The sequence below is a fragment of the Ostrinia furnacalis genome, unplaced genomic scaffold (assembly GCF_004193835.3).
Source record: "Ostrinia furnacalis isolate ACB-3 unplaced genomic scaffold, ASM419383v2 OfSCF1234, whole genome shotgun sequence".
Taxonomy (NCBI): Eukaryota; Metazoa; Arthropoda; class Insecta; order Lepidoptera; family Crambidae; genus Ostrinia; species Ostrinia furnacalis.
In genome coordinates this window covers 222,374-240,498 of record NW_021131473.1, presented here as the reverse complement: position 1 = coordinate 240,498, position 18,125 = coordinate 222,374, and the positions used below count along the sequence as shown (strand labels likewise).

The following is an 18,125-nucleotide window of genomic DNA, read 5'->3' as shown; positions in this document are numbered from 1 at the left end:
CAGTATTTTGTAATGACTAAGTAAAAGAGAAATAAATCAACATTATTATTATTTTTATTTATACGTGGTTCTTTACACATGAATAACATGAATAAAATAATAAGAATATAATTAATTTGGAAATACAAATTCCCAATAGTCCGGTAACTCCTCGTGATAAGCTAAATGGGCTTGTGTTACAAGTGNTTTTTTGGCATCTTCAACAAAAATTGTGCGCCATGTCCATTGGGCTGTTGTTGATTTACGTTTTTTTTTTAATTTTTTATTAAATAGTACTTTAATACCTACTTCAACCTCTATCATAAAAACATTTCTGGTTGATTTGTTTTTTATTGAATATTTGAAATTTAGGTGGCCTTCCCCTTTTCTTAGGACGAGGAAACATGGATGATGGATGTCCATAGAATAAGAACCTCAAGAAGCCCAAGTTAACAAAAAGACGACCCAGCAAGACCGAGCTGCATGAGACGCATGTGACGCATGCACAAATGTTCGTCTTTCTACAATGATTCGAGATCTTGAGTCGAGTTCTATAGATTGATATATTAGATATTCTCAGGTATTACCTATCCTAGTAAAATATTTTTTTCAGAGGGATGTAGCGTAATACTAACTGACCAAAGATGAAGACAGGGTTTAAAGCAAAAGATTAAGTAGTATTTAAAATAATAAATTTATATATTTGGTAAAAATAACATCACAATCAAGTGCTATATACAATTTAACTAGTTACATTACAATGCAACTGTCTTAATTAATACAAAATTACCTTAACTACGCCCTAACCCTAATTTTCTGCCAAGGCTGGACGCGAGCGTTGGGGTTCCATCCGGTAAGAACGATGTCATGGTGCTTCGGCTTTTGAGGGAATTGGATATCTCTTCTGCTTCTCGCGTACAAGGGGAAGGGTCTGGTGGGCGAAACAGGGCGGGGGTTGAACGGGTCGAATGGCTTAGGGAAAGTCGGGGACGGCAGCGGGGAGATGGGGTCGAATCTTATGCTTCGGGCGTTGCGGCGATTGTACCCGGGGTGCGTTGCGCCCGTGTCCCTGCTTCCACTGGAGGTGCTGTGGCTGCCTCCTCCACGCTTAGCGCTAGGAGAGTCGACGCTGCGAGCGTATCTGGTGTTGGGGTCTAGATGGATGTCGTCGATGTTTGGCGGCAGGTAAGGATGGTCGCCGGTGGCTGGCGCTCGCTGAACATCATCACCTTGGTACAACCATAGCGGTTCGCCTGCATCTCTTCACACTCTGTATATCTTCGGTGGTCGTTGAGGCGGCGGCCTGTAGGTCGGCTGGATGAAACGCTGCGCTGACGATTCAGCGACGAACGCCAGAAGCACGGCGGCCAGGGAACACAACACTACTCGTTGCATCTTGTCGGTTGGGACTGATAATGTTCCAGTATATGTTCAGGCTTTTATAGCGATCTTTAAGGAAGTTGCGGTACTTTACCCCATGCGAACATATCATCCGGGGAACGGGAATTACCGAGCGTGCCGTATGTTTACAAACACATAATGAAACTGCTGATGTGACTACATTCATGTTTATTTACTAACAGTACTCTTTGATAAGGAACGTTTCATATTTTCCTCAATATTCAGAATTTACACTCTTATAAAATGTGAGATGATGATACTGAATAAATATTTTTTATTGCAATTGCAATTTACCTTTTCGTAGTGTATTATACGCACGCGAAGGAAGAAGTCTTGAGAAATTAGCAGATATATTGCATAATGCGATATTGCATAATCGTAATTAGTAACAGGAACAAAGTATAAACATCAAGAAGTAAAATCATTTTGAGCCATTTTTCAAAATATGTATTTAGAAATGTATTATTAAAGTTACCTAAGAAATTACATCTGAACGAACAAATACCAAAATATTAAAAGGGCTAAAACTTCGTAACTGTTTGATAAAATCAATAATTTAGCTTGTTCGCTTAGTTCACAGTGTAACCGTTAGTTTTATTACTTAGATTATGACCTACATTTACATCTGCATACCGGAATCCGATACTATCTAGTCAAGTAGGTAATATCGAAAACGCGTTACACTGATTATGTGAATCATAATGTAGACTGCGCGGTCGGTTCAGGGACTCTCCCGACTTATCGATAACTTAATACAAAGACAGTAACTTGAGTTTCAAATATCGCTCTTATTAATATGAACGTTTAGGTGACAGTCGTTCAGGGAAAATGTGTTCCCTATGCAATCGATGAGGAAAATTATTAAGATTCTTTTATGTCTGGAAGCATTTGTTTTTTCTTAACACGCATTGGCGTGCACGAGCCGTTTGAGGTTCATGGCCATATTTCTTGTGCATATTGTAACGATTTAAGCAAATATTTAAGCTCGAACATTCGCGTACGCCTTCGTGTTCGAAATGGGAAAAAAATTCACCCGCCGAAGTCTAGTAAAATAAATCTTAATAAAATAGGTCGCACGCGCAGCCTAATCTACCTTGTGCGACTTTTTTGTTATTTCGCCCATTCTTGGAACTTTACGGGACTACTCCCACCTCTCGTTCCCACCTCTGCAACTCCTGTGTAGCCAGGCAGGATCTACAGCTTAACCGCCAATAATAAGCCAACCAGTGAAGTTTGTCCCGGAGGAAAGTTAAACCGTTTGGACCACAACGAAATTAATCAGAAGAACATAGGAGGAATTCGAGAGCTCTTGCGCAGACCGCAGCGCCGTAGCACAGAATACATAATAGTAGCAACAGAAATTGCACTCCTTTGTGTAGGATCAGATGCCGACATTTTAACGGTAATAATAATAATGCAACGCACATGGTGCATTCGAAATCGCACCTTACTACTACGCTTACAAAGAGCGCATTTTTTTTGTATTCAGAATTGATCTACCTCACAGCTCAAGCGTCAGGGTTGTATAAGCAAAGTAAAATAAATATAGCCTGACCAGGAACATAAAAACCCTGGCATAGAGGCGCTTCAATTGCATTTGATAGTGCAACACTGAGTACAGTCGTACATGTGTTAAATTAATAGGCTAAATTTATGTATCAGGATTCAGGATTACGGGCTAATTTGATATTTTCATAAATGAACGAAAAATATTATTAAAGGTAACCTGGTTTAAATAAATTAAATGAAACCATCAATCGAGCTAGTAGGATTNAAGTTTTATCATTGTAAATTAACTGACTTCATGACCTTATAATTTTTAACGATTAAAATGTTCGTCTTTCAAGCCGATATACTTTTCGGCGATACTTAGTGCTGAAAAAAACTTAACTACTCATAAAATAATATCATTACAGTCCCTATGGACCAGTCACTTGCAATAATGTTATAATTCATTAATCTTTTTGTGAGGATTACAAGGAACTACATCGTCTCAATCTTGAATATCATACAAATCAATATTTTCATATAAAACTATTTGTTTTCTATAGTCCCAATATGTAATCAATTTAATCACCCGTTAAAGCAGTGCACTGACCGTCTTAGGCTGGGTTCCACCATCAAACATTAACTTTGACAAACGTCAAAAATCTGTCAAACTCCATACAAAAAACACCGGTTATCGTCATAGTTAAGGTCAAAATTAGGTGGTGCAACTCAGCCTAAGTAAATAATAAAATGTCTAAGCAAAAAACAGAGAATGCCCCTAGCATAACATTCAACCTCAATAATAACTTTTCCTAAAAATATAACTCACCAGCAATCAGTCATTTTCATGACAGTATTTTGTAATGACTAAGTAAAAGAGAAATAAATCAACATTATTATTATTTTTATTTATACGTGGTTCTTTACACATGAATAACATGAATAAAATAATAAGAATATAATTAATTTGGAAATACAAATTCCCAATAGTCCGGTAACTCCTCGTGATAAGCTAAATGGGCTTGTGTTACAAGTGGGTTCATCACAAAATCAAATCAAATTAAATTTTAACCACTAATGGTTCAAATCACGGCGCACCGTAGCGGGCATCGAACCCGCGTTCCTCTGATCCGGCCCGACCACCGACACAATGGACAACACGCATAAGTTGTAATGTTAAGTTAAATTATGACTTAATTTAAAGTTTAGATCACACACATTACACTAGTTTTTATTTCACCTCAATCCATCCAGTATTACCGAAGATAGAGCCTCGAGAAGTTTACGGACTTTTTAAAATTTTCAAAAATTTCCAATTTTCGCGCGTGACGTCACAACATGATTTTGCAGCCCCCGCACGTTAACCCATTTACCACTTTTTGTCTTTTTCCAACTAAAATAAAACTAAAGGAAAAATAACCAAGTTTGTGTCTCTGTGCTCAATAACGAGTAAATAGTCCAGTTATTTGTTAATTTTACTTGGAAAGTTTTCCGGAATTTTTGAAAATTGGTGAATAAATAGATTTCGCTATGTTCTTTCCGAATTTTGTGACCTCGTTTATAGCCGCGCGCGCGCCCGCCTTATTAAAAAAATCCGCCTTAAAAAAGGTTTTTGACAACTACTTTTTTCATTTTATAATTTTTGGGACATTGACAAGCTAAGAAGCTTTGATAAATGTGATAAATTTCATGTCATGTAAGTTAAATAGATTTAGAGTTGTGAAACAGTCAAATTAATGTACCTGCTAAATTGCGAGTTCTTTTTTCTTTGATCATGGCAGGACACGCTGCCGGGTGTCCTAAATATGCTGAAGTATAAAAAAATTCGCGTTGCTGAAGTATACATTTTTTTTTGTCTTGTTTGTTTCTACATTACATAATTGTATCCTACTATTATTATAGATGCGAAAGTTTGGATGTCTGGAAGTTTAAAATAAAGTAAAGTAATGTTTATTTCTCNATTAGTACCATTAGTTTTCCGCAACATGGCGAGGGTTTTTATGTTCCTGGTCAGGCTATAAAAACTAAATTTTAATAAACATTTACCTATTGTATTTACGATTGGTAAACTTTAATCTAGTGGTGTTTGTATAATCGTACCATCTCTAAAGTCCTATTAATAAACTTCAGTGTTGCGATAATTCGAAATTGGACAAACAGTTTTAAAAGGTGTAGTGTCGGAAAATACACACGGTGAAGTAAAGTTAATGTTTTTATTAGCTAAAATATTTTTTTTTGCTACAGTTTTTTGTCATAAATATTTCAAAATTATTTAAAAAGTGTAGATTTATTTAATTATTTAAATTGCTACAGTTAATAATTTTTCCTAAATATTTCGGTTTTCCATTAAAGAAGAATAACAGTGCTGTTGGAACAATAAAACTTGATTGCGACGATGATCGATCGAGCGTTTATAGAAATACGCGTGTGTTCACAGGCGCGTGGCGGCCCTGACTGATTTTCAACTTGAAGTTGTCGCGCGCTGTATGCAATTATCTCGGCCGCCATAGGCGAGTGACGGAGGCTGGCCGTAGCCACGCCCTCCGTGTCGTACGCGCATCCTAGTCTACTACCTTGCGCGACTTTTTTGTTGTTCCGCCCATTCTTGGAACTATTTACTGACTTCCAATTTGTTTCACTTACCTGGAAGGTGTAAGCGCACTCAGTGTAACGAGCCAGCCCAGTAAGCAGGCGCACCATGAGCCGCCACGAGCGCGCCGCTAGCAACCGAGCGGAGAGCGCCTGCGCAGACCGCAGCGCCGTGGCCACGCCCTCCGTGTCGCACGCGCAGCCTATTCTATCCTACTATTTTTTCTGATATTCCGCTCATTCTTGGAACTTTGCAGGACTATTCTAACCTCTCGTTTCCACCTCTGCAACTCCTGTATAGCCAGGTTAACCGCCAATAAAAACCCAACGAGTAAAGGACAAGTTTGTCTCGGAGGAAAGTTAAACCGTTTGGGCCCACAACGAAATTAATCCATAGGAGGAATTCGAGAGCGCTTGCGCAGACCGCAGCGCCGTGGCCACGCCCTCCGTGTCGCACGCGCAGCCTAGTCTACCTTGCGCGACTTTTTTGTTGTTCCGCTCATTCTTGGAACTACTATGTTCCAATTCCTTTAACTCACCTGGAAGGTGTAAGCGCATTCAGTGTAGCGAGCCAGTCCAGTAAGCAGGCGCACCATGAGCCGCCACGAACGCGCCGCTAGCAACCGAGCGGAGAGCGCCTGCGCAGACCGCAGCGCCGTGGCCACGCCCTCCGTGTCGCACGCGCAGCCTATTCTATCCTACTATTTTTTCTGATATTCCGCTCATTCTTGGAACTTTGCGGGACTATTCTTACCTCTCGTTTCCACCTCTGCAACTCCTGTATAGCCAGGTTAACCGCCAATAAAAACCCAACGAGTAAAGGACAAGTTTGTCTCGGAGGAAAGTTAAACTGTCATTGGACCCGCATCGAAAAAATCAGAAGAACATAGGAGGAGTTCGAGAGCGCTTGCGCTGAGCGCTTGCGCTGAGCGCTTGCGCTGAGCGCAGCGCTGTGGCCACGCCCTTCGTGTCGCACGCGCAGTAGTCTACCTTGCGCGACTTTTTTATTGTTCCGCCCATTCTTGGAACTACTATGTTCCAATTTATTCCTTTAACTCACCTGAAAGGTGTATGCGCACTCGGTGTAGCGAGCCAGTCCAGTAAGCAGGCGCACCATGAGCCGCCATGACCGCGCCGCTAGTAACCGAGCGGAGAGCGCCTGCGCAGACCGCAGCGCCGTGGCCACGCCATTCGTGTCGCACGCGCAGCCTAGTCTACCTTGCGCGGATCTTTTTTGTTATTCCGCCCATTCTTGGAACTTTACGGGGATATTTCCACCTATCGTTCCCACCGCTGCTACTCCTCTGCAGCTGTGTAGCCAGGATCTACAGCCTAACCGCCAATAAAAATCTAACCAGTTAAAGTCAAGTTTGTCCAGTAGGAAAGTTAAACCGTCATTGGACCCGCAACGAGATTAATCAGAAGAACATAGGAGGAATTCGAGAGCGCTTGCGTAGACCGCAGCGCCGTGGCCACGCCCTCCGTGTCGCACGCGCAGCTTAGTCTACCTTGCGCGACTTTTTTGTTGTTCCGCTCATTCTTGGAACTACTATGTTCCGATTCCTTTAACTCACCTGGAAGGTGTAAGCGCACTCAGTGTAACGAGCCAGCCCAGTAAGCAGGCGCACCATGAGCCGCCATGACCGCGCCGCTAGTAACCGAGCGGAGAGCGCCTGCGCAGACCGCAGCGCCGTGGCCACGCCCTCCGTGTCGCACGCGCAAGAGAAACACTCGTGCGCGAGAACTAGCAGCTCGATCGATATTATGTTCACCTGGGAGAAATGAGCTTAATAAAGTGACCATTTAACAATTCCATTGAAGAAGATGGTAGGTGCATTAAACGTACGAAAGTATTGGTGTTTCATCAACATCATTTCAGCCACAGGACGTCCACAGCTGAACATAGGAATCCCCGCAACACCATCTAACAACCCCATTGAAGAAGAGTAGTGAGGTGGAGGTGGTGCATTAAACATTTATGCAGGTAATTGGTCTGTTATCATCATCATTTCAGCCACAGGACGTCCACTGCTGATCAATGGCCTCCCCGAATGATTTCCATGTTGCCCGGTTGGTAGCGGCCTGCATCTAGTGCCTTCCAGCTACCTTTGAGATCGTCGTCGGTCGGTTTTTATTTATTTATAGATTGTTCTTTATAGTGTTTTGTTCAATACTGAAGGTCGTGTCGTGTGAGTGTTTATTTTACCTGTCTACATTGCTCCTGTCGTTTGGCTTTCTATATTACTAACAAACAAACAGTTGTAGCAAAAGTCTGGCTTAGTTACATTGGCACTAGATAACGCTGTGTAAATTATCCAAGAATAAGGATAAGTATACGTTAGTAGAATATTATTTCTTTGAAATCACAATCCTATGATGAGCACCGATAACAGTAATAAGAATAGGGTATTTATTTACCTGCTTCGTGGACAGTTTAGCGCCTTTCGTAATTTTCCTTATATTGGACTTGACCTCATATCGAATATGGACGTTGCTTTTCGCAATGACATCAAAAAGATTTCTTCTCGAATCTCTGGACATTTTGTTCCCTACAGTATAAACTGTAGAAACAGAATAAATAGACTCTGTATCAGCTGACATAAGGGTTCCTTCTTCAGTTAATACAGATTCCACTTCATCGGCTTCCACGTTTTGGTATTCCTCGTCTATCAACGTTTCAACGTCGAGGGAACTGTCGTCCATTGTGTTTTCTGGAAGTTTCGATGTTGTATTCGCTTTGTATATCTTTTGGAATGCCATCAGATGGTCGAGGATCAATCTGCCGATTTGGCTACAAGCGTCAGGTCGCATGTTCAGGAACATTTCTACGTCGGAACTGAGCGTGTAACCCCAGAGGGTGTATTGGAAGTGTTCTTTCTGGCGAAAAGTGGAAGTCTTTACAAGGTGGGGGGATATTATCGCAGCTACCATTTCGCGGCAAAGATATTCTGCAATCTGCGAACAGAACATAACTTTAATAATGACCGTAGTAAGGACAATCTGGTCAGGTGGGGATTCTTGGATGGCTTGAACATGCGAGTGCAGGTGTGGTTTTGTTCCCTAGTCGATGAAGCACCTGATTTCGTACCCTGAGTGCCCAAGCAACTGCACTCAGGAGGATTTGATGAGTGCTACTGACAACGCCACTCTTGTGGCGGAGTTTTGGGCTGATACTTTGTTGTCGACACGAGAAGAAGATAACTTTAATAGATGGCAAGAAAAATACGAACCATTAAAATTTCTACCAAAGAAAAATCCTTAAGGGCTACCTTATATTATGTTTGGCGATTATAAGTGCCAAAATACTGATCAAACTGGAATAAATATTTTTTTGATTTGACTTTAGTGGATCCGATTGAAAGGTTTTTTGTTTTATTGATTGCTTATTTATATTTTATTACCTGCTTCGAAGGTATATTGAAAGTCCTGAAGACCAGATTCGCCAGAGACATCTTCGCCCTGCCGCTGACGAGGTTGATGAAGTCCACCGAGCGGTTCTGGTACTTTAGCACAGATATGTAGTCCCAGCCCACTTGTAAAGCTATGCGGAAGTAACTCGCCACCTAAAACCAACATTTTATTAAAGATAACAAATAATTGTTGTGTTCCGGCAGTTAGAGGTAAGATAGCCAGTTCCGAGGAGGTTCCGTGGTTGAGGATTCCGGGTGAAGCTCGCTTCCACCTTCGGCCTGATCGTCACTTACCATCAGGTGAGATACATGCCAAGGGCTTCCTTGTTGTGGATAAAAAAAAATCAATAAAATTAAGCCCTGTTAACCCCCGTGGTAAGCTAAATATGCTTGTGTTATGAGTGGATCCAAGGATAGAACGCGCGTTTCTCGGATCCAAACCTACACCCGACACCATTGGTCTATTCTCGCTTATTTACATCATCTGCATCCTAAATTCGTTTAAAAAGCTTATACAAGTATGTGCACACGGCCACACTGTTAACTATCCATTTCCGTTTTTGCTCTCGCTCTAATCAAATGGTGATTCTTTGCGATAGAACGAGGACATGACTGACAATGGGCAGTTAACACTGTTGCCGATAGTACCTACATTCCTACCAAAAGTATTCACCTCATAAGGAAATACCTGCTAAAACAGCACATTTATTGAGAAAAAATAACTTCTTCTCTAGCGAGTTTATACAGTCTAACACTAAAAACTACACGATGGAGGCTAGGTTTTAAGTTATCATGATTCTATTAGCTATAAGTTTACAAAAAGAAAAGACTCAATAAACAAATGAATAAGCTTACCTGTTTAGCCAATGACAACCCGCTGCGGACGGCTAATGCATCGAGCGCTGACAATCTATCGGCTTCCTCGCGAGCCGCCAAGTGGGCGCTTTCTGGTACATTGTCCTGTTTCTCTTGAATTACCACCAGCTCCTCAAAACTGGCATCCGAAGTCCCCGAGACTGTTATAGAAAAAAAGGTTAATGCTACCAACCATGTCAACTTTATGCAGGTATACTGAGGTATGGGAACGGCACAGGAGGAGTGACAATGACATATTGTGACGTGACAAAGCATATAATTCTGAAGGAGACCTGAAGTCTCGCTGACGCGGACGTTTACTTTGACGTTAGTTTGTAACTAAACCATTGTAACCATGGTGATATGTACATTTTGACACTGGGACATTTTGACGTTCATACTTTTTGCCACAATAACAGCCGGTCCATATGGACATTTTTAACCCTGCACATTCCAACCGTTAAGCGTTTTTTCGCATTTACTTCACTCTAGAATGGTTACAAATACATCCTCCCGTACCACTCTCATACAAGTACTTACTGTGTTAAGCGTTAACATGGATCTAAATGTTGTCTACGTACTTGTCAATCTATTTTGCAGCATCGGCACTGAAATCACCAGTCTTAATTCCTGTGGTAGCTCATACGGTGTACAAGATCCTTCAGCTAGCTTCAGACAGGTCCTCATAATTTGCACGGGACACGCGGGATGCCTATACCGGTACTCCGGTGGAGTCTTGAACAAAGCTGAGAGTCTGAACGCATCTACTAGTAGTCGCCATTCCAACAACTGGTTAATAACCTTCCTCCAAGCGTCAATAGCCTCAGCCTCTTCCAACATCACCACGTTTTCTATATTACCCACGTCTGACTCGATTTCTATTTCCCCAAGAGTCAATGAGAAAGGCTTCTCAACATTCACGACGCCAATCTTCCGAGACACAGAAGGGTCTTTCTGTCCGTTCAAAATAAAATGCAAAGTACTGTAATAGTTGTTGAGAAACACGTCATTATGAGGCTCGCTTTCAAAGTATGCCTCCCACATTCGATGTTCGATCTCCTCTCTTCTATGACCGTATTCTAAATTTTCCTCGAACCAGCTCATTATAATCCTGTACGAATAGAACTTCTGTACGGAGTCGGTTATGTTCTCTGTGTGTTGGATGAGAAAATCTGTCCCTTCTTTGAATGTTACGGATGCTTTTTTGAACGCTTCACTACACTGAGCTATAAACAATGTAATGTCTTTGGTTTCTAAAGTAACATCTTCTTTATTCACCAGCATTTGGTATTTATGCGTCCACTCGGCTTTCAAAATTTCACCGACAGGCAAACTTGCCAGTTTAGCTATCTTGAGGGCAACATCATAGTTTCGGTTAGTGATGTACAAATCGATACATTCTGTCAGGTAATGCTTGGAGTCGTCTTGGAGCAGTTTTGATATGTCCACTACGAATGACGTTTCCATAGATATCTGCAGTATTTCATATAAGGTCATGAAGTTGGGTGTGGCCACTGTAAAAATAGGAATAAAAAATGATCATTATGCATTCACTACTTATATCTTTTATGACGACCATAGATTCATAAAAAATGTCTTACCAGTGCAATTTTTCTCAAACTGCGCCACAGCGAGGCATCTCAAGAACTCTCGCTGATGGAAAGCACTATCAAAACTCCGCCCGATTGCTATCTTGACAAGCGCCACCGCTATCCTTTGCAGTGCCTCCTTCGACAGTTGCCACGTCATGTTGGCAGCATCGACGCTGTATTTACGTTGGCAGTGCTGCAAGAAGTTGCTGAGCAATCTGACCGTCTCAGAATCGAAGTTGCGGTGGCGAATGCATCGGTAGAGGAACGAAGTGAGTTGAGTCAGGGGACTTTCCTGAAAAGAGTAGATAATTATTATATTCAATGTGCCACGAATTATTTACAGTTCATTGCAGCCTAAAGCAGTCTACTATTGGACCCACCAAGGTGCAAAACAAAACACTAAGTATCTCCCGATTTTTCTCATCCATCCAATGCTATATTTATCAGGTCATCGTTCCATCAAGCGGGCGTCCTACACTACCAAGATTTATCTTGTTTCAATTCTTATATCTCAGAGCCACAAGATTTTAATATTATTTAAATACGAAGAATGGAATTCAAATGTAACACTTACCGGCATAAATATAAGCATAGACTCGTGCAGTGTAGAAATGTAGCCTTCTCTAAGACAGATCTCGGCCACTCTTTGGAAGGTGTCAACGGGCGTGTCCTGTTGGTCCATGTCTTGAAGGTTGCTGACTTGCGCAGACGGGCCCAGTGACGCTAGAATCCACTGCGGCCAGAGAACGTCGACCGCGTTTGGCTGGAAGAAATTTTATAAAACCATTTACCAAAGTTAATATCTTATCTAGAAGTAAATTGAAAAAAGTTTGGTGTTCTTTGATCCGTGAAGTAAGATAACATACGGAATAAAATTACAATTCCATGAATAATTTGGAAGTGATGTAGGTTAATGACGATTTTATTCCACATTGTTGATCCTCGACTACCAGGTCAATAACATGAAAGTGATATTAATACTAATAATAGGCCGCGGAAAGAACGTGAATGCGGGCAGCGGAGGACCGGTCGTTATGGAAATCCTTGGTCTTTGCCTTTGTCCAGCAGTGGACGTCATTTGGCTGAAACGAACGATATTAATAAACGCCGAGGGGACAGGGACTGGGCTGGGGGACGCTTACCTCGTAGCAGCTGGCGATGAGCACCAGCAGGGGCTCTCTGCACACATCAGCGGCGCGCAGCAGAGCGATGGGCAGGTCCTCAGGCCTGTGGCACGACGCCACCTACAGCCCGCGGCCTGTACCCGGTGGGACAGGGACTGAGCTGGGGGACGCTCACCTCGTAGCAGCTAGCGATGAGCACCAGCAGCGGCTCTCTGCACACATCAGCGGCGCGTAGCAGCGCGGCGGGCGGGTCCTCAGGCCCGTGGCGCGACGCCGCCTCCCACAGCCCGCGGCCTGTGCCCGGGGGGACAGGGACTGAGCTGAGGGACACTCACCTCGTAGCAGCTGGCAATGAGCACCAGCAGCGGCTCTCTGCACACATCAGCGGCGCGTAGCAGCGCAGCGGGCGGGTCCTCAGGCCCGTGACACGACGCCGCCCCCTACAGCCCGCGGCCTGTGCCCGGGGGGACAGGGACTGAGCTGAGGGACGCTCACCTCGTAGCAGCTGGCGATGAGCACCAGCAGCGGCTCTCGGCACACATCAGCGGCGCGTAGCAGCGCGGCGGGCGGGTCCTCAGGCCCGTGGCACGACGCCGTCACCTCCCATAGCTCGCGGCCTGTGTACACGCTGACTGGGAACTCGAATGAGTTGCTGTGGGTGCTCTGAGTCGGGCTCTTGTAAGAAACAATAAAAAAAATCTATTATAATATGAATTGTAAAATGTATAAAAATGAATTTGATTTCTTTTAGTATATGACATATAACTGGCTTGACTGCAGTGCGATGTGAGCTTGGCATTACATTTCCATGCAATTTTAATGCCACTATTTATTTATTTTACTTTTACCTGTGCATGCGAGGATACTTACCACTTCAATAGAATTCATTCTCGAGGCTCGCCTTTGTCCATTATTTGGGTTCGATTTAAAATCTTTATCAGATCCCTCGTCCGAGTTCCTGTGCAGCATTATGTGCTTTAAATGCTCTGCATAAGACTTATTTCCAAACTCCTGAGTCAGCTGCAACATCTGGTTTAGCGGGTAACGGAATACATCCCCGAAAAGCAAAAAGTTGAACCAAGAATTGGTGTTCACAAATTCCTTCAACTGTAACTCTGGTAAAGGTAAGTTGTGAAGCATGGCGAACTTCACCATCGTTTGGGATTCAAAGAGCACAATCGACATATCCACCTTCCCATCTAAGTCCTGCTTCTCACGGAGAGTGTCTAGAGTGACTAGTTCTAGATAACCCAAAATCTCTTTTGCAGCTTCCTCGTTACTCTGAATTAGCTTGTACATGTAGTCATTTACTGTTTTGGTAGCCTTTTCTGTAGACAATCCTTTGTATGATATCAAGTAGTCTTTGACCATCCTAGCGGCCGTCATGTGCACTCTGCACCTTGTCGGGTTACAACCAATCATCGCAACGAATGATATAGCGCATGCCGTCATGGCAGGGTCAGACCAATTCTGCAAAGCCAAGGCGTGAGCTTCACAACAAGCACTCTTAACACTCTTTTCTTGCAAGCGATTGTACGTTAGATATTGCTGTTCCACGAAAGCTTGACTGGCATTGCAAGGTCTATATTGCTTCAAATAATAAACGTGGTTCAACTTCGCAACATATCCATATCTTTTCATCAACTTTTCGTTCGCGAAATCTGGCATATCCATGGATTTTTGCGTGAGTAACTTAACGCTAACGGTGTTAACATCCACTTCGTTAGCTAAAAGACTGCCGAGGCTGCGTCTGTCAGGTTTGTCGGTAATAAGACTCTTAGCATTCTGATTTATCAGTTGAAACTCAAATATTTTTGATACATCCAATCCTCGGTACCCAGACAGTAATTGATATACATTCACATCCTGAGACTGTTTCTGATTATTAATTTTTGAAAACTTTTGGTAAATATTATACAAATGAGACAACTTCTTCTTATACCCTTTGTTTGGCAGTTTAAAGTCTTTAAAGTACAAAAATTCTTCTTTAGAAAAAATATCAAATAGTTTCGCATTATCCTCTAAAAGTATCATGCCAAGAATTAAATGAGGATTTGAAGATATGTAATCATCAATTTCATCTTTGGCTATTTGTTGGCAGGTCTTGTACACTGGGACCACGTGACTCTGCCGGTCGGATGTCTGTTCGATGCTTTTAAATAGCAACCATAACTCTATGCATTCCTTAGCTTCTTGTTCTACATCAGATAGATGTGATTCTAAAATATTACCTTCAACACACATGGTCAAAACCTTGTACAGTTTATTTTTAACACAATATTTAGCTAATGCTACATAAAAGTCTGGTTTGCTTATAGTAGAGCATGTTTCAGTGAAGATATCGTCAATAAGCTTTAAATTCTGCGTTCGAGAGAGTCTAGATATAGTAACATATAAGTTGTTGCGTTCATCTTCATTTACTATGCCATAGGAAGACAATGTGTCGTAGATACACATTTTAGTGTAGCAATAGCAGTTGCTATTAGCAATGCTGGCAATCATATCGTCAGTAATTGACCAGTTGCGAAAAATCTCGTCTAATTTGTCAAGGATATCATTACTGAACCCTTTTGTATCAACATTGAGAAACTTTTGGACAAAGTTTTCGTTATTAAAAAAGTTGTAGCGAGCATTCATATCGCGCACCACTTCCGACATCTGCACATTAATCCAGCGAACGAGTATCATCGCTTTATTATGTTGCACCAGGTGATCCCATACTGCTTGAGGTGTTGAGAAGTCCAGTAAGGAAAACTCTGGAAGTAAATAAAAAATAACTGATACAACATAATACACTTGCAATAGGCAATTAACATAAATAATCAGTGTAGCATACTTATAAAATTTTTACGGATATCACTCCAAACTATGTAGTGCATGCTTAAATAGATTACACAGCAAGCATCGTTATCACAGCCTCTTTACCAACATTGATATCATAAATTAATTAGTTTAATATAAACAACAACACCCATTTGTTCCCCTCAAATGTGTCAAATAGGTACTTACAAACTAAATAAATATCATTAAACTCAATGCTACTTGTCATTAGTAATAAATAAGGCAATGAGCAATTCAAGTAGCTTTCATTCAGTGTTTTAAATAGTAATCTGTAGCTGGTTTTTAACGCTTAAATTAAGACTACCAACCTATGAGAACACAATATACTTTAAGATCGGATTGACACAATAAGAAAAAACTTACCAAATGACTCAAAGAACAGTGTAGTAGCTATTTTACTTTTCCATAGACTTGGGTACTTCTCAATGTTCTCAACCGTCAAGGCTTTTATTTCACTCTCATTTACAATTATTCTGTCTTTGCCGACGCCAAACACTTTGTTCTGTTTGAACGTGCCGTCCACTTCAAAAGATTTCTCTAGGTACCTCAACAAATTCCAGTGCCTTCTGAACTCTTGCCATTCATTGACATTTTCGGCTAACATATCTTTTGACAGCTTATCCAAGTTTTCAACGATAAAATCTCTGTATTCAATTTGTGGAGAAGTTTTGGCAAGCGATATCAAATGTTTCTCAGGGTTTATTTTGACTTTACCCAGTATGTGAAGCACTTTGAAAATTTGTTTACGCATCAACAGTTGTACTGTCCATGCTTTCACCTGAAAATAGATTTTAATATAAATATTAGGGTATTTCTAACTTTTTGGTTACTTTCTTAAGCAATGAAAAGTATCCCACTAAACTGATATTTGATTTCTATTTATTGTGATGTAACTGCTATAGAATTCAATAGCTTTAAAAGTAGTTTTTAATGTAAATAAACAATCACAATGTAAATTGGGAAAACATACCTCAGCTAGGAACCAGTCGGTAGCCGTAGTTTCATTCCAGCTATTCTTATGCATTAAATACTTCAAGCAAAGGCTTAAATGGGTTCCTTTGGCGGCTGCCTCCCGGACCACATCCCTGGGAGCCTTTTCTTCCCAGCAAGACCATATTATTTTCTCATTCTGCGTTAGCCCTTCCATGCCTATGTGATAATATATTCATGGAGGGTAGTATCCAGATCAATTGGTTATGCGTGACTAATTCGTTAATGCAGTTTATTTTGTTAACGTCCAAAATGAGAGCAAACAAGACAAGAACAATGAAAATTTTTCGCAATAAACATGCACAGCTGACATTGACAATTTGACTGACATTAGTGACATATCTGACAATTGACATAAGTACCAGTCCGGTCCGAATCGTACTGTACAGTTCTTAGACCAGTCCGAATTTTTTAAAGTGAATGGCTCTGTTTGTTTGTCTAAATTGGTTGCTATATTGGTTGCTATGTTACCCAAAAACAAACATAGCACCTCATAGCACCAGCACCAGTTTCGAAACAACTTTGAACGCAATTTTTACTAAATATCTTGCTTTACAATTGAAAATGGCAGAGGAATTGCAAAAGGCGCATTTATTTTATGACGATATTCATAAAATACGCGTTTTAGAACCCGCTGTCCTCAAAGAAACTGAAAACGTAAAAGACACTTGCAAAGACTATGAAACAAGTTAGTAAAAGCTCTCCCAAGTTGTTTGTCGTTTACCCTAACTCAGTTATGTGTAAACTAATCACAGTATTTCCGTTATGCGTTCACAAAATGTAGGTAGTTTTGTCCTACCTAAAAGTTGAACGATTGAATTTGACCGCGTAATTTTTCAAATTTTTGCAGAACTTCAAGACTTCGGGAAGATCATCAATTCACTGCTAGAAATATTAAAACAACTTGGGGATAATGTTGAAAAACAGAAAATGGCTGCTATTGGTTCTATGAATTTGTTAAAATCCATAGCGAAGGAAAGAGAGTCTGAACAAGCGAAGTTGCAAGTAAGTTTCTCGTAGCCTAAAATACAAAATTAGTAAGAAGTTACAGTAGTAGAGGCTCAAAGGGCGAACTTCATACCGTAATGGCATTATCTCCCAGTCAACCTTTAGTGAAGAAAGGCGGTGCATAAAAGTTCAAGTTAATATAAAATGGTTTATAACAATTCGTCAGATAGTATTAGCATTCATGAAGTCGGCCTTAAAATCGTATTTTTTTTAAATAACAAAAAAAAGTCTGGCCTAAAATTGGGAACCGAACTCACGACCTTTCGCTAGCCAGGCGACTGCTCTCACAATCTACAAAAATTCAATTTTATTACAGGCAGAAATAAATGACAAGACAATGATTCTAGAGCAGCTCGACAGTGAATACGACGCTCTTCAGATCTTGGAAGCAACTCAAATAGAAACTACTGAATACCTCACACAACTCAGATAATTTATCACAAAAAACGTATTGGTAAGCCTGAATAAAGTAGCTATTTGTAAATGATTCTTCTTTTAATTTTCATTGATGTTACTAGGAACAAATAACTTTCTTTCCATTTCATCTCATAATGATTCAAAGGTAAAGTAGGCAATTTATAAAGAAAACCATGTTACAGTCTGTAAAAATGTAATTTTCATTGAAACACACATGAAAATGATAGTACAGTTATTATAATTGAACTGTATTTAAATCGTAGTGGGGTTATCTGCATAATTGTAGTTGTAATAATTTATCAAACGAAACAAATCACAATGAAAAAAATCCCATTTTGGAATATGTCAACATGAATCATATAAACATGTCATTATTTTATACAATACCTGTGATTACAAAAATATAACTACTTACGACTACAGAGTAACAC

The 18,125-nt window shown here is 40.9% G+C and overlaps 3 protein-coding genes across 4 annotated transcripts in view; 1 reads left to right on the top strand and 2 right to left on the bottom strand.

Annotated features, from left to right (window-relative positions):
* The window catches only part of LOC114351990 (spatacsin), a 31,880-nt gene extending 15,300 nt beyond the window's left edge, over positions 1 to 16,580 (bottom strand). For both annotated transcript variants that reach the window (XM_028303390.1, XM_028303391.1), the window contains exons 1-11: positions 16,250 to 16,580; positions 15,643 to 16,057; positions 13,309 to 15,194; positions 12,934 to 13,113; positions 11,889 to 12,077; positions 11,324 to 11,606; positions 10,304 to 11,236; positions 9,723 to 9,883; positions 8,859 to 9,020; positions 7,876 to 8,412; positions 7,032 to 7,229 (exon numbers count right to left, since the gene is read on the bottom strand). In XM_028303390.1, coding sequence (XP_028159191.1) covers positions 7,032 to 7,229; positions 7,876 to 8,412; positions 8,859 to 9,020; positions 9,723 to 9,883; positions 10,304 to 11,236; positions 11,324 to 11,606; positions 11,889 to 12,077; positions 12,934 to 13,113; positions 13,309 to 15,194; positions 15,643 to 16,057; positions 16,250 to 16,426 — 5,121 coding nt within the window. In that variant the 5' untranslated portion in view covers positions 16,427 to 16,580. The remainder of the gene's footprint in view (positions 1 to 7,031; positions 7,230 to 7,875; positions 8,413 to 8,858; positions 9,021 to 9,722; positions 9,884 to 10,303; positions 11,237 to 11,323; positions 11,607 to 11,888; positions 12,078 to 12,933; positions 13,114 to 13,308; positions 15,195 to 15,642; positions 16,058 to 16,249) is intronic.
* Leb3 (lebocin) lies at positions 655 to 1,511 on the bottom strand. The gene is given in 1 exon segment (XM_028303400.1): positions 655 to 1,511. A coding segment is annotated over 1 exon segment (600 nt). The 5' UTR covers positions 1,375 to 1,511; the 3' UTR covers positions 655 to 774.
* Positions 16,581 to 16,724: 144 nt separating the features above from the next.
* On the top strand, positions 16,725 to 18,037 carry LOC114351995 (intraflagellar transport protein 20 homolog). Its single transcript, XM_028303401.1, has 3 exons — positions 16,725 to 16,957; positions 17,120 to 17,274; positions 17,594 to 18,037. Exons 1-3 carry the CDS (start codon positions 16,834 to 16,836, stop codon positions 17,708 to 17,710), a joined length of 396 nt encoding a protein of 131 aa, XP_028159202.1. The 5' UTR covers positions 16,725 to 16,833; the 3' UTR covers positions 17,711 to 18,037.
* The last annotated feature ends 88 nt before the right edge of the window (positions 18,038 to 18,125 follow it).